General features: G+C 41.3%; 1 protein-coding gene across 6 annotated transcripts in view; it reads left to right on the plus strand.

Annotated features, from left to right (window-relative positions):
• prkcaa (protein kinase C, alpha, a) overlaps positions 1-25,051 on the plus strand; it is a 162,677-nt gene that overhangs the window by 36,437 nt on the left and 101,189 nt on the right. For all 6 annotated transcript variants that reach the window (XM_030436628.1, XM_030436646.1, XM_030436653.1 and 3 more), the window contains exon 3: positions 19,551-19,633. In XM_030436628.1, the coding sequence (XP_030292488.1) occupies positions 19,551-19,633 (83 nt within the window). The remainder of the gene's footprint in view (positions 1-19,550; positions 19,634-25,051) is intronic.

Here is a 25,051-nt window from a genome sequence, read left to right on the forward strand (position 1 = left end):
GAGAACCATCTGATGTTTTGATTTTCTTTATAACAGGCATAAAAAATGTGCTGTTAGTTTGTTGGTGTCTTGGGAGCTAACTATCTATCCAGCTAACATTACATTGTTATTGCTGATTTGGCCATTTTTTTTCCAAAAGTTTCTTTATTGATTTTATATTTTTGACAGATTTCAATGTTACCCTGATCCCTTTGGGTGGCATATAATGCAGAGAAATTTCCAGCAGCAAAGTTGCTGCATTTGGTACTGGTCCTCTAATACACTACAGACTGGCAGGGTAGGAGTACAGGTTGATGTGTTAACCTATAAAGCAACGCTGGTGGCCAGGTAATGAAGTAGTGTTCCTGATTGATAGAGAGAATCTGAGAACAAAGTGTCCATGCTTTTCTGTCGCTATCAGATAAATGGCAAAACACATTGTAATAATAAGATTGCCACAGTTACGCAAGAAAATATTGAAAGAGTCTTGTTTCTTCAGTGACACAATGTATGAGGGTTCTGAAGGATTGTCCCATTTCATGTGGAAAGATTTCAACTGCTTCCCCTTGTAACTCTGTTCTGAGGGGCAAGGGGGAACTCGAAAACAAGGTCTAGGGGTAGAAATCTGAAATAGGATTGAGCCTTTGAGTCTCTGCCACTCATTTGCACCTGTAACACCAGCAGTCCAACATTAAAATTGGTCTGCAGAAGCAAATGGGATATACTGTGCTGATTTTATCTCACTAACTCCCAGAACAAGAATCTGTTCCTGTTAAATTAGAGTTGAAAAATTACGTGGAGACATTATTGGCGAGAACGAAGCCTATGATTAGAACAGTCATTACTTCACTTTCTGTACCTGGGATGATACGCTGCCGATTAATTTTTAATAAACTGAATCCGTTCTTCATTTTGTGAGCGCTCCTCTTTAACCTCGGGAAGCTTTTACTCTTTTCCGCGGTGCACCTCGCGGCTTAATGCACATCTACTGCAGGGTTTACACAATATTTGATAAAGGTTGTGACATGAATCAGGCTGTCTGCCACCATACCCAGTAATCTCATATGATTATTTATAGCCTCCGCAATGCTGGACCCCCTGGGAGGAAGGAGAGGTTTTTAACCATTAATGTAACAGTGCATGTGCGCTTTCTTTGGGGTGCTAAATGTGAGCACTAACCCGGCGTGTTTGAGTGTGGGTTTGTGTGTGTGTGTGTGTGTGTGTGTGTGTGTCTGCGGGCCGTACCACAGAGAAGAGCTCTCTGGTTAAAGATCACCAGAGTAAAACGCGTACTCTTCTCATAGTCTTCATGTAGTTCATTGCTCGAGACTGCTGTGTAGAGCAGTTTAATGTTGGCGTGTGCTGTTGTCTGGCTCACAAGCCTCATGGGGGGGAATGCCTCTCAGGGTAAGGGGGGTTTACACACACTGGGCAAACTCTAAGTGCATGCATACAAGCAGGAACAGAGAGACACACCCCTCTACACTCCTGAGGAATCCTCATACACACTCTAGAGAAAGACACAGCAGAGGGAGACGTGTATGTGCTGAGAGAGGGCTCGAATGCAGCAGGGTTAATTAAGTAAGTCGAAGAGATGACGAGAGTGGAAATGTGGCAGCAATATTCACACAAGGAGTTTTCCACCATATGTAATAATGCTCCTTTTTCTGTTGTCTTCCTATTTTAAACAGTGCTACTCTCAAAATTGCCACCATTAAGCCCAAACCCATAGGGTATGCTTTCACGCCTTTTGAGTCACTCTGCGTCCTGGCCTCAGCTGACAGAAATGAAGTGTTTGCAGGCATTCTGGGGGCGTTGGAAGTAATGAAATCCCAGAATACTGCCAATAAAAAACTATTTTTCTCTGAAATGGTGTCACAGTGTTTTCTATTTATTAGCCTGTTCTGTCCTCCAGTATAATTTATATCCCAGAGCAGTACCAGAAGCTGCTGGGACATTATCAGAGATCGATGTATTTGGCTCCATCTGGAGCTATAACTCAGCTGGAAAAGATCTACCACGTATGAAACACCGACGGTGCTGCCTGTGGAGATGGAGTGAAGATGCAAGCAAAGGCAGACACCTCGGTGCTCGCTCCTAACTTCACATCTCAGGGCACCCCTGTATAACTTAAAGTTGTGCCATTAAATCGATAGTAGGATTAGTTTCCATTAGGAAGCAGCCACAGGCAATGAGGGATGTACGCCTGTCTTTCAGAGGCACACCGTCCATCACGGAGGTGCATTAAAATCTAGAGTTGCAGCAGTTATTCCCTGCATGCTGTTCAGAGGGCCACAGTGCTTTGCTCGCACTGTAGGTCTTTATAATCTTGCTGTGCTCTGTTCATGAAGGTAATCCTTTTTGTGCTGTAGTCATGGCAGTTTAATGTGAAAACATTGAATTTGTTCTAGTAAAACATTGTCTTGTAATCTTATTTTCTTCCATTAGCTCCTATCACACAAGAGTCTTGGTCTTTCCTGGCACACAAACATGACTGTGTTTTTTTTGTTTGTTTTTTTTAACCTGGGAAAGTCTTTTCCTATGATGAATGCGTGGAAAGTTTAAATAATTCCTTATATTGAAAGTTGGCTGCCTTAACAATGGATTACTGGTTAATCATTAGTAATATATGCCATTAATTATGTAATCGTTATTAATCATTAATAATTTGTGAAATATGTCAGAAGTTTTTCAATTAGGAAACTGTAACCACTGACACGATCTCTGTTCGATTGCAAATACCGAGTAGGCTAATCTAGAGGAGTGGAATAAATACCACAGACTGTACAATGTCCTGTACTATATTGAAAGGTGATTCAAATATTTTGTCATCCTTTTTACATACAGTGCATGAGGGGGGCAGAAAATTGGGAACACCTGTGAAAATAATGCAGCTCAGTGCAACCGTCACCAACAGTAACCTGGATGCTAAAACATGTCGTTCAGTTTCCGTTGCAAGTAATATAAAACTTCATGGCTGAGCTGATGTATTGAACTACCTTATATTGCACAGGTGTACATAATAAAGTGGCCATTGAGTGTATACTGTATTTTTGAATCATTTTATAGACACACTTACATCCTAGCACATCTACTTCATATATTTTGCTGTCAACTTGGTAGATGTCTGGTCTGATGCATGTTGTTCCATTGTTATATGAGCCTATAGCTCTGACACTCCCATTGCATTTTCTTTGGTAAATCCGACAGAATTTGCTCTTCTACACAATGGATCTATTAGCACATCCAGCGTTTCTTTGTAAAAAATACTCCCCCTAATTTGAGCCTCTTCCTGTCAAAGGTAATTGGGGAGCTGTGAGAGTTGATGAGGTGCTTTTAGACTGTCTGCCCCTCGCTTCTTATTATCTGACCTAACAATTGCTGGTTGTCGGTGCAATTTCAGCCCCTAGACGCTGTCTGGAGGTCTAGAGAACGATGTATGTTGTGTTTTTGAGGTCAGCCTTTGGTTGTCTTGTCGCTGCAGAGTCACAAATCTGCAGAAAAGATCAAATCCATCCGTTGTCGTTTGCCCTTATTGTCTCACTCTTCCCGCCTCGCTCTCCGTCATCCTCCCATGTATTAAATTGCGCTATTTATCTAAAAACTAGTCTCGTGCTTGCCTCTTCTTTCAGCACCAAAGCCTCGACCGTCTGATTAACTTGTAAACTGGCTGCCACTGAAACTGTTCCTAAGATGTAATTGCAGAAAAAGACACAAGCTGACTAATTAGATGGGCAGATGAATGAGAATACCCTGGCTAGCATCCTGTTTTGTACACCCCTCCCACCCCAGCACTTTATCAGTAGTAATCTGAGCCAAAAGTAAACATCGTACCTTAGAGGAGTGTGAATTGAGATTAAAACAGACTGGTTAAAACAAATAAAAAATAACACAAGAAAAGTCCATTCCAGTATTAAAGAAGGCCTATTATGCTTTTAAAAACATTTTCTGCACCAAAAGGAGCTCCTCTCTCCCATAGAAAACACAGCTTCCGAAACGCCTCATCAGTAGTCAGGTATTACTTGATATCACACTACGTCACTGTTTCAGACATTTGCATAACTTGCGCCTTTATTCACGATAGAGGTGAAGCCAACTGGAGGCTGAAAACACGTCAGACCTGACTGGAGAGAAGATGAGCAGCGCTGGCTCAGGAGTGTGTGAGCTGACCTATCAGAGCAGACTGGGAATTTGGAAAGGGGGGGGCCTTAAAGAGATGGGAGCTAAAGCAGATGGGGAATACAGTGCTGCTGCAGTCGACATTACGAGAAAACTGATGTGTGTTGTGAGCATTAGAGCATGCAAACCTTTTCCAGTTTTTTGGAAAAGGGGTGCTCCGTAATATAATTATGAAATATATACTGTTTGTTTTGTGTAAAATACATAATAATGAACGCCACTGCAAGAATGTAATGGAATCATCAGAAATAGACCGTATTTGCTTAATGCCTTACACCTAATAAACACAACACAGTAAATTGTGGAATAACTGTTTCCTCGCCCTCCTCTCCAGCAGTTAAAATGTTACCTGCAGGGCGCTTTTACACTGGTCAGTGATGTCTCAGTTTTGGGAAAATCCTTGGATGTTTTACCAAATGAATTTTATATTGTGCCTTTCAGTGCAACCTTTTTCTGCCACAAAGACATGTCCTCTTGATACAGGGATGTCCCTCTGTGCCGCTGTGTTGAGGTGTCAACCATTATGGAAGGCTTTAAATGTCAGGGCTCGGCAGTGAATTATTGAAGGGGATAAAAATTGATCCCTTTATCATCAAGACAAGGGAAATGCTTGCATTAGTCAATGGAAAGCAAAAAAAAAAAAAAAAAAATACAGTGACACTCTGTCTTCGCATCAGTGTTTAGTGTTGCTAGGAGGGCTGTTTGTGTCCCTAGAAAATGTCATGGTCTTTTAAGGACTGGACAAAAGCTTCTCCCAGGACCTGCTTCGAGAGGTTTTTGAAAGGCAGCCAGCCATGACTGTCTAAGGCAAACATACACAGTACACAAATTAATTTCCAGGAATTCTTGAAAGAGTGTATTGGTTGATAATCTTTCTAGTTCATTTGAGTAAACTTTCCCTGAAAATCGAGTAAGCTTTAAGCAAAAATGCAAATCTCTCACTTTTGTCCATGTGGAGAATGTCCCTCCCAAATGTCCCAGTGTAACCAAAGACCGAAAAGGAGTTTTGTGTGGTTGAAGTTTTGCATGCTGAACTCTACAGTTTTCCATTTCAGACAGATGCCAAAGTTGAATTATGTGCTTTACACTTTACTCTGTAGCTTCCCTGAAATGAATCCGGTTATGATCTGAATGTCTGCCAAAGTTATAACGCTGCTATATAACTACTATTTGTCTCTCTCAAAGATCTATTTTCCTCCAAAAACCTACAGCAGAAATGGCTTTTACTGAGAAAACACTTTGTTGTACTGCAGATGGAGATGACAGTCTCTGCCTCCCCGGGGTTTGTTTCCCTTGCCCTGCAGCATTAACTCACTCTGCTTTGGATTAGCCCTGCCTTCCCTGAAAATCCCATTAAGACTCTACCCTATCAGTTACTTCAAATCTCAGCCTGGGTAAGCTTTGCTTGCAAGTGTGCTGATTAAAGGCTGCTTACAGTCTTAGTAGTATTCTGTCAGCAACTATTACTCGATTAAGCTACTAACAACCTGCTAACTCTGTTGTAACTACTGTGACACCTAAATATTGGTGCAGCAAAGTTCCAGTTTGCAATTTAAGCAATATGATATGCACCCAATTGTCTGTTTTTTTTTGTGTGTGTTATTTTGTCGTACGTTGAGTTTGAACAGAGTTTACTAAGACAGTATCTCGTAGCTATGAACCATCCCACAGCAGCTTCCCAACAGAACCACAACAAGGGTTAGACTTCTACAGTAAAACATAAGGATTGAAATATCCTCCTGTCTCGTCAAGAAGCCTCTTATCTGCAAAGTCAGCAACCCCAATTACAGCCCGGACCTTGTATTGAGAATGTTTTGTCAAACTTTATGTCTGCAGTGCCTAAGATGTGCCTTTGCCAGCTGTATGAGCTGCTATTCAAATAGGACAATGCTAGTATGCAGGATGTTACAGCATTTCATCGTCCACATCTCACAATGGGTAGCAGCCACGACTGAGCGCAGCAGTCGACCCAGCTCTGTTTCTCTCAGACCTTATGAACCAAGATCTCCTCTCAGATATCAAAAGTGTCATTTTATTTCAGATGTTTGTCAGTACTCTCAGGCTTTTCAAATATCAAATGATCAATAACCATGGACAAAACAAAAGACCTGTATGCTCTGCAAAGGTAAGACCCTGTGTGTACACCGTGGAAAAGCTGTCCAAATAAAAGCCAGCTGTGTCTCCCCTCGTGCTCGCCTGGAGCTTGAAACAGGAAGCTGGGCCCAGCCCTCTGAGCCTGCTGGGAGGAAGGCCACGAGGTTGGTATGAGACCCTCCTCTGGAGAAACACCGCAGCGGTTTAAAATGACACGCTTTCATCCGTCACAAGCCTTTTGTTAAGTCAAGAAATATGAGACACATCAACACAGCAGGTCCTAAGACTCTGGTGCAGTTCTCACTAGTAAAAAATAAGTTTAAAGTGAAGGATTTGCAGTTCCAGCTGACACTGAGCAGCCTGGTCTTGTTGCGTAAACAGTCATAAAGGATTAGTGTGTGTGTGTGTGTGTGATACTGTGTATGCATGAGTGTGAGGTCATTGCTAAGAGGCCCATACCATCGTGGTTCATGAATTGTGCTGAGGACCAAGATGAGGTCACTCTCTAAAAGAGTGTGTAAGCAGTTTCCTTGACATGCAGTGAGTTATGTGATCCTGAATGAATGAAGGAAGAAATGTCAGAAGGCATTACTCAGTGCCATTAAGCTCTTAATTACTAAAGATCATATGAAGAGGTAATGTTGTGTAGCTTTAGTGTTGGTTTACTTTGCCTGAAATGGACACAGCAGGAAAATATACCATTTAATAGTTAGTTCATATCAGTACTGAATGATTGAAAATGGGGGATTTGCTGGGAATCTCTTCAAATTGAATGACTTCAGAGTAACAGTAATAATAGAGGTTTTAGTTAAGGTTTTAATTCTATTTCAGTGAAACTATTTTATAACATTTCAGCTATTAAAACTGAAAGGAGTAAAACTGTATCCGTTTGCTGTTGGCTCTCCTCGCCAAACACACTGCAGGACTCTGCAGCCCACCAGCTGCTAACAGCTAACTAGCTCTCCCAATTCTGTATGCTGAATGTAGCATTTTCATTGAAAAAATAGTTTGCATCCCCTGTCGATAGAGTTTACCTTGTCTATTCTGAATTTAGTGTGTCACATTTTACTTAGGTCTCACACTGAGTAGCTAGTCACCAACTGTAAATATCACCAACAGCGCTGTGGAGAGATATATATTGTAGCTATAGTTACAGCATGAGCGGGCATGCTACGTTGTAGTTAGTTCTTGGTTCAGTTTGTCATTTGCTAAGCAGTAGTCATATATACTGAACACACACAAAAACACCTTTGAGCCCTGAGGCTTCCTGGGGAAGGTTTCTGTTTGTCCCAAACACCGTTATTATTGTCCCTGGAATGACAGGAAGCGATTAGCCTCAAGCCCTGTTTAGTGGCCACCATAGGGAAGGGTGAGTTTAGTTGGTTGTAATCTGCAACCTTGCTGCGCGATGATACTAAATCCTATACCAAGGACATTTATGGATTCTTCTTTTGCACAATCTCTGATTCCCCTGAAAAGTAGATTCTGGATGCCTTTAAGATCGATTGAGATTTGAAATTGTCAAATGGCCGAGCCTTAGGTGCAAGTCTGGTCCAGGTCAACCAAGGTATTGGGGCTGATGGTCGTCCAATACCAATATTACTTTTAGACCAGGAATCTCAGCGCAGCACAGCAAGATAGCCCTGTTCTACCATGTTTGAGATCCAAAGCATATCAATGTTCAACATAAAGGTTTCAGTTACAAACTGGAGCACAAACATACTACCTTCAGGACTGTTTAGCAAATGCACTGTAATAAAGGCTAAAAAGTAAAAAGTTACCACTACCAGTTTTGCTCTGCTGTTCAAATCATTTCCCCCAAGATCTTCAAACACCTGTTAGTTTGAGAGAAGATGCACAACGTTCATAACCAAATAACATGTTAATAACTAGACTTCTCAGATAACATACAACAATGTTTTTTTGGCTCTCACATTTTTTTTTCTTTTGTTAAAGGATGTTCGTATTTTATTGATAGGGTTAAATGTCTAAATTGGTGTTTCAGCCAACATTTTCAAGTATTTTGTCAACCAGCACTGCTATTAATACTAATCTTGCTCCGCATGACTAAGTTGTGGCGGTGTCCACGTGAAGTTTCACTGTACACAATGTCCCTGGTTACAGAAGCTGAAGCTGTTGAGGAGACGCAGTGTGAGAGCTGGCACAAAGCCAGGTCAGGTTAATCCACTGATGCGCTTGACTGGAAGTGTTGAGGCGTTGATGAGCACGACCTCTTTCATCCACAGTCCACAGGCTAAATAGAAATGTTTCTCTGGCTCACAGTGTTGTCCTCATAGAACAAATGTCCACACCAAGTGGCCTTGAGTGCTTTTCAAGTGATGTCTTAAACCTGTTCCCACTACAGAACAGATCTGTGCTGACTGCTAAACAGGATTCCCACCAGTCCTGCTGGTTGGGATGGTCCACAAGGTTTTATTATCTGCTCTGAAATCATCCAGAGGGACTTTGAATTCTACCTGATAGATGGAAATGTATGCATTGTTGTGTTTTAAATGTCATGGCCATGGAATGTATAGACTGCTACGGCCTTACTTGGTGAGAAAAATAATCAATTTGTACATTCTTTTTTTTTTTTAAATATTTTTTTGGCCTTTTATGGCTTTATTGACAGTACAGCTGAAAATATGACAGGAAACAGGGAGAGAGAGAGGGGGAGTGACACGCAGCAAAGGGACCCGGGCCGGGAGTCGAACCCAAGTCCGCTGCAGAGCCTCAGCATATCGGACGCGCGCTCTACCAACTGAGCTAAACGGCACCCCAATTTGTACATTCTTGTATCGATCGTAGATACTATCACTCTCAAAGTCTCATGTGTAGTACGTGAGTCAAGTGCTTAAAGTGGTCGCTCATCATTGTATCCGTCAATGCTCAGACTAGTTCGACTAGTCTGTGTTTGAGCATAACTGTAACACTTGACCAAGCATCACACACAAACAGAGCTAAAACTGGAGAAAGATCAGTGCTGGCAGTTCATATTAGACAGCCCATGCAACTCTTTTTTTAAGGACACATCTGCCTTAAATGTCAGCGTAGAAGCTATAGGGGCTGCAACCTTCATGTTATTGCTTCAGTAAAATGTTCCTGTGGGTGTGCAGACTAATTCTAGTCCACTGTTGTTTGCTTATGGTCCTCCAGCTCATTTGTTCATCTTTATTTCAGAGGCCATTGGTGTTTGTACATCACAAACTTTTGTCGGCATTTCAAACTCGAAATCATGTCTTGGAGGAAATGAAAATCACATATGCATTCATACATACCTATGCACTTACAGGCTCTGTATATTTGCACACTGGTTGTTTTACTTACGTTTTCCAAGGAAATCGGTTGATTTGCTTCTTGGAGAAGCCGTTAGTCGCTATTTGCTCATTCATTGTAAGTCCCAAATCCCAGCCTGGCTCTTAAAAACAAGTCAGCCATGTGTGAAAAGGCTTTCTTTACCTCAAAAGAGTCACTCAGGCATTATTAAGGCCTGCTGAGCAGAGATCAGCCGCATCTTGTAGAGAATCCTAAGTATGTTTTTCACACACATTTGCGCACACACACACACACACACACACACACACACACACACACACACACACACAAGCCATTCAGCATGCACAACCAGTTTCATTACATGAATAATGATCCCACTGCAACCAAACCCATCTGCTCGGTAAGGATCAATTAGTTCAGTTAACAGGATGGATAGTGAATAATAGACCCACCTAGTAATTAGCTGCCATTACTGGATGCTTTCAATCCTAATATCCAGCAATTTCCTTAATGATCATTGACCGCATCGATGATAACTAATCAGTCAATTAATAAATTATTCATTTATCAAATTATCAACAGTTTGATAACTCCCAAATACCTCCTGATGTGAAAGGTCCTCACATAATTTGAACACAATGATGCTAACTCTGGTACAAATATCAGCCTTGGACGTATCTGCAGTTTGCTGAGACGTTACCTGTTAATATTATGTCCTGGCGATTGGGCTGAATCGCTTTGTTAAGGCCTTGAATATGACATTTAATAATACGTAGAAGTCCTGCACATCAGCTTTAACATCCCCAGTTGTACTTCATGTCTGTGTACATTTTTTCCCCCTATTTTCACAGGTTGTGTGCATGTGTGTGTGAGAATTTCTCCATTCAGTACCATCATAAATGATGAATGGCACCTTCACAAATGCTAGCTGTTGACCTTTTTGAAGATGTTATCTTACCACCATTATTTCCATAGCCCTTGCCATTTCAGGCATCGGAGAATAAGGTGATTAATGTGCACAGAGCTCCATTCACCTCACAGCAGCAGCTGCTGTGACTCAATACTGTCTCCGTCCCACTTGTCACAGAAGTCTGCTATTATGCCTGATTCTAATTGTATTACCTACAAGGGTCTCCCTCGAGTGCCCATTGTGCAATTTGTGCAAACAGCAATCTGCATACTTCTTTAAATGCCATGCCTCTTGACCGCTCTCCCACCCAAATAGCCATTATGTCTGCAGTGTGTGTTGGACTCCTCCTCCCTCCCAATTAACAAGCAAAGAAAATGCCAGTGCATTCAATCAGTGATCCATGTTTCTTCATCTGATGATTGATTAAGTCTTTTAAATCCTTGTCTTCCTTACTATACTCAGGAGTATTTGATAACAGATGGATCCTAATTGCCAATTTGAATACACAACCTGAACAGTATAATACCTCTCTGACAGGAGCATGACTGGATCAAGGTTCAAACTCTTATCCTGCAATGGGTCGATGCTCAGTGGAGATATTCACCCATGATCTCAAGGATTTAAATATAAGGTTGATTTAAGTTGGGTCATTATAAATGCTCAACAATGCATGGGGAATTGAATGTGTGGAAGGAGGAAGTGAGTCATGTAGACAAGCATTAATTTACTTAGACCTCGGCCTTTGTTACAACTGGAATGTAGCGGTGTATGCACGGAAAAACTTTAGAAAAATCTTAATCAGTCCCAAGGTTAGAGCCCACACGCTCTTTAGAGTTTTAAGATACAAGGACAGTGTTTATACAGATACAGCTGAAAGGGACCCAAGTTTCTTTTGTCACTGTAGCTAATTCACTTCTCCCTCTCAAACCTTGGTTATATAAATGTCTGTCTGGAATTTGTACAGTACAGTTATTGGAAAGGAGATCATCAGGCATTCAAACTGTGTGCTCAAATTCTTCTCCTATAACAGTTTGATGGGTATATTTAATATTTAATATGTTTAATATTTAAGTGTTTATGGACACAGAATATATCTGTAATGGTGTCCAAAGACCAAGGCGAGCCTGAAAGTCTCCGAGTACGGCTGTTTGAAACTGAACAGTTTCATTGCTCAGTGAATACTGAATGTAGGTTGGCTCCCATTTCACTGAATAGCTGATAGGTATGACCCGGAGTGAGATTAGGACATTGCTAGAAATTCTCTGAGGACAACTCCAAACATGACCTTGCCGAGATTGATTCTTTTAGAAAAATCTCAAGTACGGTGAATATTTCTGTGAACTCACTTTATTCCCTCGTCAAGGGAGACGAAAGAAAGACCACATCATTAACTCTCACTGTAAACCATCTGACTCATGACTTATGTTGATAATGCCTGGACCATTACTCGATTAAATGGACTGCTTCTGTGTATATTTTCATGTCTGTCTGCAAAGTAGGCCTCTTAGTCGGTGTGAGTGCAGCAGCTTTGGGCTTTTTATTTTTTATTTTCTCCAACTTTAAAAAAGAGTTTCCATGTCAGAAATGATCAATATTTTTTCTGCTGCTATTAAACATTGTTTATAATGACTGTGTAATACAGACTTGTTCGTTTAGTTTATGTGTCTTAAGACTCATTCAGTCATTTTATAGTAATAAATGAGAATAATACTTGGTTGGATTGCAGCTACTGTATATCTTCATACTCAGTGAGAATACTTACTGCTCAAGGTTTCAGTTTTAGCTGTGAGATAGGTGCCTTAATTTTTTTCTGATAAACTAATTATGGTGCGTTTCCTTGGAAACTACCCTTGCTTTGTCCCAGAGTGTCCATGCATCTCTTAACATTTAGTACTTCAAGGTAGGCACTTAAAGTCCCTGTTGTGTTCCGTCCCGACCTGTAAGTGTTTGTTCAGTGGTACAAACAGTTATTTTTCTCTTCTCTTCTCTTCTCTTCTCTTCTCTTCTCTTCTCTTCTCTTCTCTTCTCTTCTCTTCTCTTCTCCCATGCTTTGTGCAGCAGGTGTATGCCAGCAGCACATATCCTGAACATGTGTGTTTATGATGTATTGTAAGCTTACGCAAGGGCATTGGTCCTCTGGGAGACTAGAAGGCCAGACTGGACCTTCACCATCACAAACAGCCAAGTGTAAAGTGTTAAAATGGTGATCAAAGATTAACCAAATTCCTCTTTCTTGCCGAGAATATTATCAAAAAACGTTCTCCGATCAGCACCAATCAAAAAGATATTTGTGTCTTTCGACTGTGTATATAGACAGCTCAGTTTTTGCAAGGGCCATCTACCCAGTGGTGAAATACTTCTTTACTTCAACACATGACGTATGACCTGGTGAGCTCTTGTGTGTTAGTTTTTTAAAATCATGCATGTGTCCAGTGTTGACGAATGGCACGATTGTAAACAATGGGTGAAGGGGAAGATCCTGTTTGTGTGTAATCGAGCTGCATAACTTGAAGTGTAAGTTGCTACTGTAGAACCAGTCAGTATCTAATTACAAGTCATGTTGAGAAGCCAACAAGATAATCAGACTCAAAACTCATCACAGTTTCCTCTAATTATTATGTTTACATCAAGACATTGTTGCTACATAGAAACAATAAAGATTTTGCAGTGTTTGACATTTTTCCCCTGAAGTGACGAATGAGAGTTTATAAATGTCTGGTGTGATATCTACATGTGAACAAGACGGAGGGCTTCAGGGCGAAAAATGCTTGATAATGGCTCTGCTTTACTCCAGTGATGGCTGCATTGTTTCAGCTTCCAGAGTCTCTAAGATAAGAGATGCGACAGATTCACATCACATGCCATATACTGTAATTTGATTCCAAAACCAACATTTTTCCAGACAAGCTGTCTTTGTCAGGCGAAGTGTTTGTGTAGGCGTCAAATTATAGTGCATGGAATCTGAGAAGTTTATGACGGTCCTCATTTCTGCACCTAACACAATATGCAATTTTGGTGGTACTCACCGTGTGAATGTGTGATTGAGGTGAGCGCAGGTGGCTGTGAGTGTACTGCATACAATGTCCAAAATTCATTGTAAAGAATTTATTTGTGCGGCTCGCCTAAATTAATTATCTTCACACAAAAAATATTTGCTTTTATTTTTATATTTATGTCCTGGCCACCTTTGATTGTGATTTTCCCCCAAAAGAAAAGCGAACAATATAAATATCATCACACTCTTGGTCTCTTCTGCCTTCTCTAATCTTGAATCGGAATACATGATAATGTCATTACAAAGGAGGAAACTGTTGTAGCTTGATTTAATGTAACTATAGTCATTAGTCTTAGAAGAAAACCACCACGCTCTACTTATTTGCATAACAATGATGAACTAACTGCAGACTCTTAAGGTACAGGTTGTATTGATTTAGACAGTGGTCACTGTTACTTAGTATTAACCGGATGTCATTAAAGAGATTCGTAGGAAGGAGTTTAGTCGAGGTGTGCAACAATCCTCCACACGGTAGCCTTCTTTACTTTAAAATCTTGTCTTCTAAAATTATATTTTTCTGCCAAGGTGTTGCATCAGTGGATGAATGGCTGTTCTCTTATGTCCTGTCACAGTGATGCACAATGGTGTCAGCTTTAATACCCACAACTGTAAGTGATGATGACAGTGGATACAGACATCAATGTGGAGAAGTATGGCTGGTGTTGATGGTGAGGCAGTGAAGTGGCTGCCTCAGTGCTGTTGACCTTTAACATCACTTTGTCATCATCACCACAACTGCAGCTGAAACCACCAACTGCTGCAGGCGGTGGATTCAGCAGCACCGTCACTTTCTAAAGTTGGTTTTTGATATTAGTCGCACTTTCTGCACAACATTTGATTTAATTTTGTTACGCTGGGTTATGTCGTTAGTGTGTAACTTGACAGTGAGGTAGTACGCTGATGATTACATTGTGTGAAGTCTTGGTGTCAGTTTGAAAGTAGGGCTGGGCAATATATTAATATTATATCATTATTGTGATATAAGACTATATACTTTAACCCTTTTTTATTTTAGATATTGTGATATGGTATGATATATATGATATACTTGATTTTTGATTTATGCTGTTCCACACTCACAAGAATAAAACACTGGATTTAATTTTGAAGATAAACCTATATTCAGTAGTAATTTATCAACAAGCTATAGTGGCTCTTTCTGGCATTACTCCTTTATTATATCATCATGCCCATGTAACCACTCTCCTTATACTAGATATTCACAGTATGCAGGTAATACTCCTCACTGAATCCTGGAATTTGAAATGTAATGTGTGTTTTGGCGAGACAATTGGATCGCCAACAGAGCTCTAAAATGAGACAAACAGTTGTGACTAAATATATCAACCAGGGAGAACAAAGCTTTATCCAAGCCAGATTTCTTCCCAGTCCAATCTAAATAGTCCCTGTTTAATGATTTAATCTCATTCTCCTTTTCTTGGCCATGGAGTTACTGTTTGGTGATAGTGGGGAAAATCATCCAGGCATTCAAGTGGAGAATAGCGCCATGGGTAATAATGAAAGCTACCAAGTCTGGGAGGAGAGCCTTTTGTTAAAGGCACTGGTGGGCTGCAGGGCCTTCCTCGGAAGTAAAATCAATTTACATATCTAAGAACTCTTGTTTTAAAAATGTCCCTCTTCCTCATTTCCCGCCTGTGCTCCTTGTGACCTGAAAAAAAATCGGGAAGAAATTGATTGGCAAGTGTGGAAGTAGGAACGAGACTATCAGCTGTGTTATCTTCCTGTGATTTGGTGTCTGTTTTGCTGGAAGGCAATAAGTATTGATTTGAAAACCCTTATTACACTCACACTTGCTATATAATTAATCCTGCCCAGAGAGTGAGTGGAATTATTGGGTCAGAGGCAGACATATATCTCTAGTTTCCCTCACAAACCAGTTGGAAACACCACAATTTAGATGCTTTCCTTTCTTCAAGGTGACAAAGCTGTTGACACCCCACATCCCAGAAAATCTAATTTCTTGCTTTCAGTCCTGGTCTAATCCAATAGCTCTTAAAAGCAGCGGCTTTTAATGGAAGCTGACCAGCTTGACTGGCTTGTCCTCAGTGTGCTTCACAAACATCCTAATGATTTTCCAAGATAGATATACTTGATTAACAGACTAATTAAAACTTCCCACTGTTGAAATATGGAGTACATTATTCCCTGACAGTAACGCAGTTAGTTTAAAGGCGAGCTTGGTGCCTTTTCCTCCCGATGGTAGTGCTCCACTCAGATTGTGTCTGAGGTGATGTATGTGTTGAACCTTGGTGTTGCCCCAGAACAAGACCACTGGGACAACTGATCGCAGGCAGCCGAGCTCTAATGAGAATTGCAGCAGACAATGAGATTCAACCTCCTTCATCTTCAGCCTCTCCTGACTTCTTCGTCTTCATGTCGCTCCACATCTGCAGTGAACATTTATACCTTTGAACTCGTTTGTCTCTTTTTGTCTTGAACATACTCCTAACAAGCAACTCCATAGATCCCTAGAGACAAGACTTTTTTAAATTGGCTTCATGTTGCAGACTTTTTTTTCCAAGCCAGAAAACAAGACTTACATTGTTTGGATTGACTAATTCAACTTGAACAAAGGCTTCCAACCCCCCACTGTTTTAGTGGCTGCATTGGCCAAACCTCAGTAGACTGTGGAGGACCGTCAATCCACTGTCATCCACTCGAGATCACCTTTTTTTTTTTGCCTTTGCACCTTCAAATCCTCCACAGCACTTTGTGGAAAAATATACAAAATTAGAATACATACATATGCATATTTTCTTAGCCATTTTCAATGCTGTATTTTGATAGTACAGCCGAAAATAGACAGGAAAGGGGATGAGAGAGTGACGGGCTGACATGCAACAAAGGGCCACAAGTCTGATTCAAACCTGGGCTGCTCCAGTGAGAATTTTGTATGGGGTGCATGCTCCACTAACTGAGCCGGAGGTTGTAGTTATAGAAGAACTCGTAGCGTCAATGAAAACTACTGAAGATTGTTGACAGGAACAAGGAAACTAACATCCCATATAGAAACTCAAACTTCTTCCGAAACAAGACACAGGTTTGGTGTAAACAGTGCTCGCTTCAACATCCTGTTTCGCTCTCGGTGAATCAAGTCTGCTCACACCTCTATCAGCTATTTACCGTAGGATGAATTATGGAGGTAGTGAATCAGTGAGATTTATGAGCTGTCTGGTTTGTGTTCTAGCAGTGCTGTGAGTTATGTTTCATGTTGATTATTGACCACGCTGAGTGATGGCACCTAGGAGGCATGAGGAGGTAGTCTGGGCTGAGTTGTGGTGGTGTGATACTTCTGTGTGTGGGGGTCGTATTGATTTTCCATCATTACACACGAATGCCAACATGTTGCTGACCCTGTCTCTTCCATTAATGTACATGTACAGAATATATAAAACATTTTAGCATCATGGGAAGGGAAGCTGGCATCAGGGCACAGTGCTTCAGTCACCGAGTCCCACATTCGTGAAATCTGGGCTGAGAAAGTGGTTTATCTCAACAAGCTACTACTATGGTAATGTATTTCACTCCAACTGGAGCTTCTGTGTGAATATTTACTACTGGAGCCATGGTGTCGGGGATAAAGAACACTTACTCGCCAAAGGAAAACAGAGAATTGTAGATGACTGGCATGGGCTTAGCTCGTCCTGCCAAGTTACTCCAAAGCATCTAATGTTTACATACATCTCCCGCAAACCACAGTAGTGAAATATTCACGATGCAATCAGATATCGTACTATTGAGGGTGATGGTTTGACAGCCTTGTTCAGAGGGAAAAAAAAGGTGCATTTTACCAACACAACTGAAGCGGAAATCCAAACAGTACTGCTGGTATTGACCCAAGCACTGTCTGTGACAGTGTTTAACCTGTGTGTCCTCCTCCCTCATAGCAAACAACATGTAGCTGAAAAAATAGCTCATGGCCTGTACGGAACATGTCAACTTTACTCAATGTGTTTCCAGTAGTTGGAACAGATGTACACTGAAGTGAATGCATTACATAACCTTTTATATATTCTATCCTGACAATGCCATTTCCCTGCTGAACACTGATGATTCTTACAGCTGGATCACCAGAAACTGAAACTACAGAGGGAGTATGCAGAATGCGTAATGCACAATGCATGTCTTTTTGTGTAGCAATGCAGCTGCAAAACAAACACACACACCGAGCTGCTGTTTGTCCAAGCGTCAGTGCTACAAATGTTGCTGCTGTTCACGTGGCAGCGAAAAATGTAGTGAAGACCACAAGGGGAAGAATTAAGGAACATATGTTGGCGTATTATTTCTTATTATTTCGATGATTTCTGCATAGTTTGAACCTGATGACCAGTGGCTCAGTACAGTAAAATAGAATACATAAAATACGCATTGACAGTCATGTATATGCAGACATGTAAGCATAATTTAGTGTGTGGCCCAGATTCACTGTGATTATGTGCATTTTGAGAAGACGGAGATTATACACTTTGTGACTTATATCCTGAGCACAATAATGTGGTGTATAAAATTGATCCATGAGCCACAATTTATTGGAATCTAATACATAGCTAAATGTTCTCTGCACATATAAGCTATGCAAATGTGGAGTTACATTCATAAATATCTGCCTTTATTCATGATTTTAGGCGAGGCAGCTCTGTGACAGGACAGATGGCGGATGAAGTTTTGACTCATGCCAAAACAACAGCGATCACAAGTCAAAAATAATAACCGTGCTCACATAACAGCTCTGTCATTACTCAGTTTGTGTTTGCATGTCAAAATTGTAATTTAGTCCTTTCAGCTGAAAGAGGACATAAATTGTAATTTAGCTGGTAAATACACAATGCATGAACGGCGCAATTGATTGAGTGAAGATGATGTCAGAGGGTGTTTGATCAGTCATTCGATGAAGCTGTGTGTTTTACGCTTCAATTGTCAGTCAGTCTGGGGGGTGACTTTTACTGCCGATGAAGTCTGGGGTTTCTCTCTGTTCTGTCCATCACGCCTCGACTGAAGCACTCAGTTATTTGTGTTTGGGTGGAGCTGTTTGTGAGGGATGCGGTGGAAACACAAGAGCTGATCTGTAGGTGGATGCATGCACATGAGTGAGGCATGCAGACACTTATGTAGCTTTCCTCCTTTGCTGAAGCTGCAGTGAAATGGAAATCCAGGCAAAAAGGTCTCTGGAAATGCATCACATCATCAATGCAACACAAACCACTAATGGAGTCTACTCAGGTTTACTCGGTCCTAAGTGAAGACATTGAAAACTGCCAATTCGGATGCTTTCATCTCATGCTGCAAGTGTCGGCCTTGAAAACATCAAGTCTGAGGAAGAAAGGGAGGGGCGTGCTAGTCGATCCAAAGGAGAACGGGCATAAATAAATATTATCTAGACACATTCATGGTGTGAAGACAGAACAGTGAGAATGGACAGTTTTATTATTCATACACATATAGTTGTTTATACCAACCAGCACACGTAACTACCATCACCCTGTCTCGCCTGAGTGTCAGACGCTTCTTGAGAGCCGGTAACAGGCGCCTTCCTCCACTTTGCCTCGGCTGCTTGCTTGGCTGCAGACCACAGCGCACCCAGTGACCTGGCGGTGAGAGTGACACTGAATGCTCTGACAGCGTGTAGGCCTGGATGCATACACATGTGTCAGTTTGTGGATGTGTTTGCCTGCATCTGAGTGTGCTTCGAGTGCATGCAAAAAAGTGTGTGGTGTCTGCTTTAGCTGCTGTCATGTTGGTGAGGAGGTGGAACTGTACTGTGCAATAAGAGCAGTCCGCCTGCAGGCAGGACCGGCCATCTGGACACATGGTACGAGGAGCCCAGCCCAGACATCATTGGTTTTTCAGTCCCTCTCAGTGTTATCAGATCTTGCCTCTTTCTGCTGTCTGTCAACAATGATCAACTGTACTTCAACTATCACTCTCTCTCTCTCCTTTTTGTTTCCTCCATCTGTCTCCGCATTTCTTTCTCTCTGAATCTCTCTCCACATCTCCCTCTCTTAACACTCTCCTCTCGTCTCTTTTCTTCCCCTGCAGTTTGCTGTTTTGTGGTCCACAAGAGGTGCCATGAATTTGTCACGTTCTCCTGCCCAGGGGCAGATAAGGGGCCCGACACAGACGTAAGTAACCAGAGCCCAGCTGTTGCCTCTCACGTGATTGTCTTGTCACTGAAGAACATACAGTGTCACCAATATATCAGCCAGGCCACCTCTCTTCCTCACACACTTTGTCTCGTTGACAGCTGAGCTGCGATGTTTCCATTTTGCATTATGATTCGTTGCTACACATTCAAAATATCTGCAGCTGCAGTTTTTCACATTACCTCAAATTCAGGTTGAGCAATGAGTAGATGGTTGAAATGATACGATCAGCCCTGTTTATCTGGATTTTGAAAACAATAAATTGTTGATAACAAGTGACAGCAGCAAATTGCCACACATATAAAAAAAGAAAACGACTTATGATTGAATCACAGCAGCAGCAATTGGCTAATTCGATTCATGGAGCTTTGATGTTCCAGTTGAGTTACTATGTGCCACTTTTAGGAGAAGTGATTTAAATATTCCACTAAGTTGGGACACTGTTTCTGAGACAAACTGGACATGAGATTATTCTCTCCCTTTTAATAGTGGTATCAAAAATGATATCTTCTACTCTAGGCTGTGACTTTGTAACATACTGACAGTGACCTTTATCCTCAAAAGAGCTATGGAGACCAATCTGTATCTCTTAATGATAATTACATTTCATCCAGGAGGACTAGGTCCACACAAGAGCCGATTGGTGGATTACTGTGCCATCACCTGCTCTGGCCCAGAGACAGATGGAAAGTGTAGGATTGGTGGCTAAAACCAACACACCTGCGTCTGTCTTGGCCAGACTGAGAGATACACATGGTGTCAACAGCTGGCTGACTGACAACTGTCTGAATTAATGAACACATTTAAACAGTACTCCCAGTGTTCTGAGCACTGGAAATGGTAATTTGAATTAGCCTCTTGGTATAATTTCATGGATTGTCAGTGTAGTTTTCTTGGTAATTTATACTACAAAAATGGGGGCCTTAGCTGTAAAGTAGTTTTCTCTTGAAGGAGATCTATTATGCTTATTGTTTTTTACTTTCCTATAGTGTTTTACATAGGTTCTTGTGCATGTAAAATATCTTAAAGGTGAGAAAATCCACACCAACAGAAGCTCCTATCTGCAACAGAAAACACTGCTCCTAAAACGCCTCGTCAGTAGTCCCGTCTTTGACTCAGGGACTTTGTGACATCATACTATGTCACCATGTCACACAATTGCATAACTTATGCCTAGCCGCTTGTTTGGCCAATAAGAATTGATTCAACACAGCTGCTCTGTTGTTGTTAGCGATGATGGTTCAGGTTTGTGTGAGCTGACCAATCAGAGCAGACTGGAAGGCCTTCAAGAGACAGGAGCTATTAGTGTTAGCTAGAGTGTTACCGTGTTACAGTGGGGGAATACAGTGCTGCAGCACTGGACAGTATGCAAGAACTGAGGTATGTTTGCGCATTAAAGCTTGTAAACATATTCTAATGGTACCCCAAAATTGTATCATGAGCCTGAAAATAAGCAAATTATGTCTCTTTTAAAAACATGAAATGCCATCAAAAGGATTTATTTTATTGGACTATTCAAATAATTTGAGATGCTCCTATTAACCTTTTCCTTGGCTTGTAGTACCACCTATATGCCATCAACCAGTGCTTACCTACTTGGTAAGTGTGAAACTCCATTTACATGCCTCCTTGCCTGCCGGGGATGCGTAGCCTCTCAGCGTTGCAGCAGCTCAGCCTGGCCTCTGTAACTGGAGATATGTCAGTGTGTCATTCAAGATCATCAACCCAGACTCTTTAAATAGGGCACGCCGTGGATGACACGGAAGCCATAACAGCAGAAAATAGTCTGAGCCGACCAGGAGATTCTTGATTTGAGCATGCACTCAGGTTCAGAGTAGTGAAGGGACTTCAGGTTCATCGTTAGCAGAACTGTTGACCTTTAATGACGTTTGACATCTGTGTGTTTAAGTTACCCCAGTTCCTAATTTGGTGTTGCTCAGAACAGGAGTAAACTTATTTAATCTTCTTTAAACTCCTTATTTATTTCTGTTGGACACATTCAAATGTTTTATTAAAAACTGCAAAGTTCTACCTTCTCCCAGTTGAGGTTATTTTGGTTTGTTAATGTGGCTGTAAAGTAATATAAATGAACCAAACATCTGTTTGCTGTGAGAACTCTTATAACCCAAAGCTTGTGTTCTATTACATGTTTGCTGTGGTGAAGCAGATCTTATGTGGCTTTTTACTTTAATGCTGTTTGTCATTGCCAGACTTGATGCAAGGATAATGTGCTACATACCGTATCACATACACTAACAGTTCCTCACATAGAACAAACAAATATATAGAAATCCATTTTTTATTTTACCAGGGAATAAATCACATAGAGCACCAAAGTGCTCAGTTATTCTCAGTCTTTTGTTCACGCTGAGACTCTGTACGGTTCTTATAACTCTGCAATTTATGTGACAGCGTGGCCACCACCAACCCTGTCTCCGTCTTCAAGACATTTAGTCTAGTGCTGTAATAGAATATTTGATTCTCCAGTTTAATATACATTTCTGTGCACTTAATAGTACTGTTGCCAGGGGCAACCACACATATTACATGGCTTGCTGCCTCCCAGGCGTGCAATCCAGGAAGGCAATAACTCCCGTGGCCAACAAATATCCTGAAGATCTGCAGTATCCAGGCTACCTGCATTTTATGACTCATGTCTGTGTTTTATAACTCCCCCCTCGGATGAAACAGAGCCACCAGATCTTTTCAGTAGCAAACTCATCACGAACAGCTAGCCTTGGTTTGACGGGGCAAGATTACCATGAATACATTCTCCTCACAGCAACAGACTCAGGGCGCTGTTTCAAGGGCGGATAAAGGCTGCACATACTCACATGCGAGAATCGCTAGCAGTTGTGCCACAGTGTGCACATTCAGTGGTGCATTTTGAGATTCGGTGTGAGGGTGCCAGCTTTTGAGGAGAGAACTGACACTTGATTTGTCTCCCAGTTTTACGGGGATTGGAGCGGATATCTGTCTAGTCAGACCGCTCGATTCTGCTTCTCATGAAATAATGTACATCATTGTTTAGGGCTGCGACTAACAATAAGTGTCATGTGTCAGTTATTTTCTCGATTAAGGAATTAGTTGTTTGCTCTTTAGAATCTCTAAGATATTCAGTTTAGTGTAGTAGAGGAGTGTGGAAACCAGAAGATATTCACATTTAAGAAGCTGGAAGCAGAGAACTATAACTGCTTTTTTCTTTAAAAGAAAATGACTCAAACTGTTTTAGCTATTATCAAAAGGTGGCTATTAATTTTATTGTTAAAAATGTATTGATTAAACCTTGCAGCTCTAGTATGCAGTACTATATAATTAGTTAGGTCTCCTTTGATGTATTTGAACACTCTTCAGATTAGTTTGGTTTCTACTGCGTGCCTCAAGGCAACAGAACGCTGTATATTCAATGCAGACCAAATGGCTAAAGGTCTTCAGACAACTAATCTGTTAAACAGAAATTGCAATTAAATGACATTAGTTTAAACCTGTAACCAGCGTGAAATCAAAATTTGGCCTTTGGCTGGTGATTTGCAGTTATCTGTAAGAGTATCGCTTGTAAGCACACTCCATGCTAGTACCAATTAGCCTGATTAAAGCACTTAATTTAACAAAATGTTTTCGTTTGACTGCCGGGTGTAACATTACCAGCAGGTCGAGTAAGTTCAGTGCTTTACAGGACAAGACCATCAATAATGAAAGAGCTTCCCGTTTCACTACAGGACTCAGCAGATGAAACTGAGAGGTTTGATGTGCTTGCGTTTACGTGGGTGTGTGGCTGCTGCATCATTGATGTCCACTTAACCGGTGTAGCACATATGACCCGGGGCAATCTGCAAGTCTTTTGGCACTGATTTCCCCTCTGTCTGCACACAGACACACACATACTCACTCACTCGCGTATATTCAGACAATCACCCCTTGCCCCTCAGGGTTGTTCAGATAGCATTGACAGAGTAACAGAGTTAAGAAGCAGCACAGTGCCCTTTCTGTCTCCTCTGTTCAGAAACAGACAGAACTGACCAGAGGGTGACATGGCAGCCCGGCAGAGCTCAGACGCAAACATACAAACAGAAAACACTTGAGTGCCATTTTGAATGGTGATATAATGTGTGTAAGGATGTTCTTCACAGTATTCAGCAGTAAAATGGCATCAAAAACACAGCCTCTAAATCTCTCAGTTAAAGTTATGCAGTCATAAGGTATAAACAGTTAACCTAAGGGAAATCTCATTTGTAATATTAATGAGGAATGCCGTCGGCAGGAGTGATCTAATATTTAAAAGGGCAAATCACACCGGAGGAGATGGTTTTGGCAGACTCCAGCAGCTCTGGGAAAATGAGGTGTTCTGGCGGCGAGGCTTGGGACACACACCCGTCTCATGACAAGGACGCTGCTTGGCAATTGGAAACAAGATTAAACTGGAGTGGAGCTAAATTACATCATCAGTGCCACAGGCATCTTGGGTTGTCACAGGCAATGGAGCCTTTCATCTGTATTTTTAGTCGATTTCCTTCTGGCGAGGGTGTTGGCCCTCTCTTTTAGGCAGGCCTGTATGGGCCAGACGTTCTGTCTAAACACCTTTTCATAATGTTCACCTTTCAGCCAGCCAAGTCAATGTCAAACCAGTTTTATTTATATAGTGTCAGTTCACAACATAAGTTATCTCATGATGAACAAAGCAGAACATCTAGACCATACTCTTTGATTTACAGGGACCCAACCTTCCCCCATGAGCCAGCAATTGGCAACAGTGATGAGAATTTTTTTTTTAACTGCCTGTTAAACATTTTTTTTAACAGGCAGAAAACTCAGAGCCAATTAAAGGAACATTTAGACTTCTAAAAGAAATCTATTTATACCTTTTTTCTATTGTAAAGATTTGGGTTCTGGTCTTTGTTTGACCTCAGGTAAGAAATGCCTTTGCACACCTCTTTTTAATGGCGTTAATCAGAAAAAAATGCCCTGATAACCATGAAGTCATAGTTTTTCTCCATGTTTCTAAATATATAAATGCAAATGTGATTTTTTTTTTTTTTTACACCTTTTCTCCTAGCAGTATTCAAAGTCTGCTTGCCCAAAAATAAATCTTTCTGGTAATGCCTGTGTGACTTAATGGCCCTTGTGTCAGTGTCTGAATAAGTCAGACTCCCACCCCTTACTGTGTCGAATCCCAGCACATGCTTTCAGCACACGCCCCTGTGGAAGCCTTGGCACAAACGCTGCTACCAAGGAGACATGGTCACAAAGAAACTCGATGCTGCATATTTGTGTCTAGTGCACTGATGTTATTTGGGTGTGTGAGTGCTGACATGTCCTGCGGAGCCCTCTCAGACTACACTGTTTTAGCAAAATGAGATCATTGTACACTCAAACATGCCTGAAAACACACAAGACGTG

Source organism: Sparus aurata, chromosome 1 (genome assembly GCF_900880675.1).
Source record: "Sparus aurata chromosome 1, fSpaAur1.1, whole genome shotgun sequence".
Taxonomy (NCBI): Eukaryota; Metazoa; Chordata; class Actinopteri; order Spariformes; family Sparidae; genus Sparus; species Sparus aurata.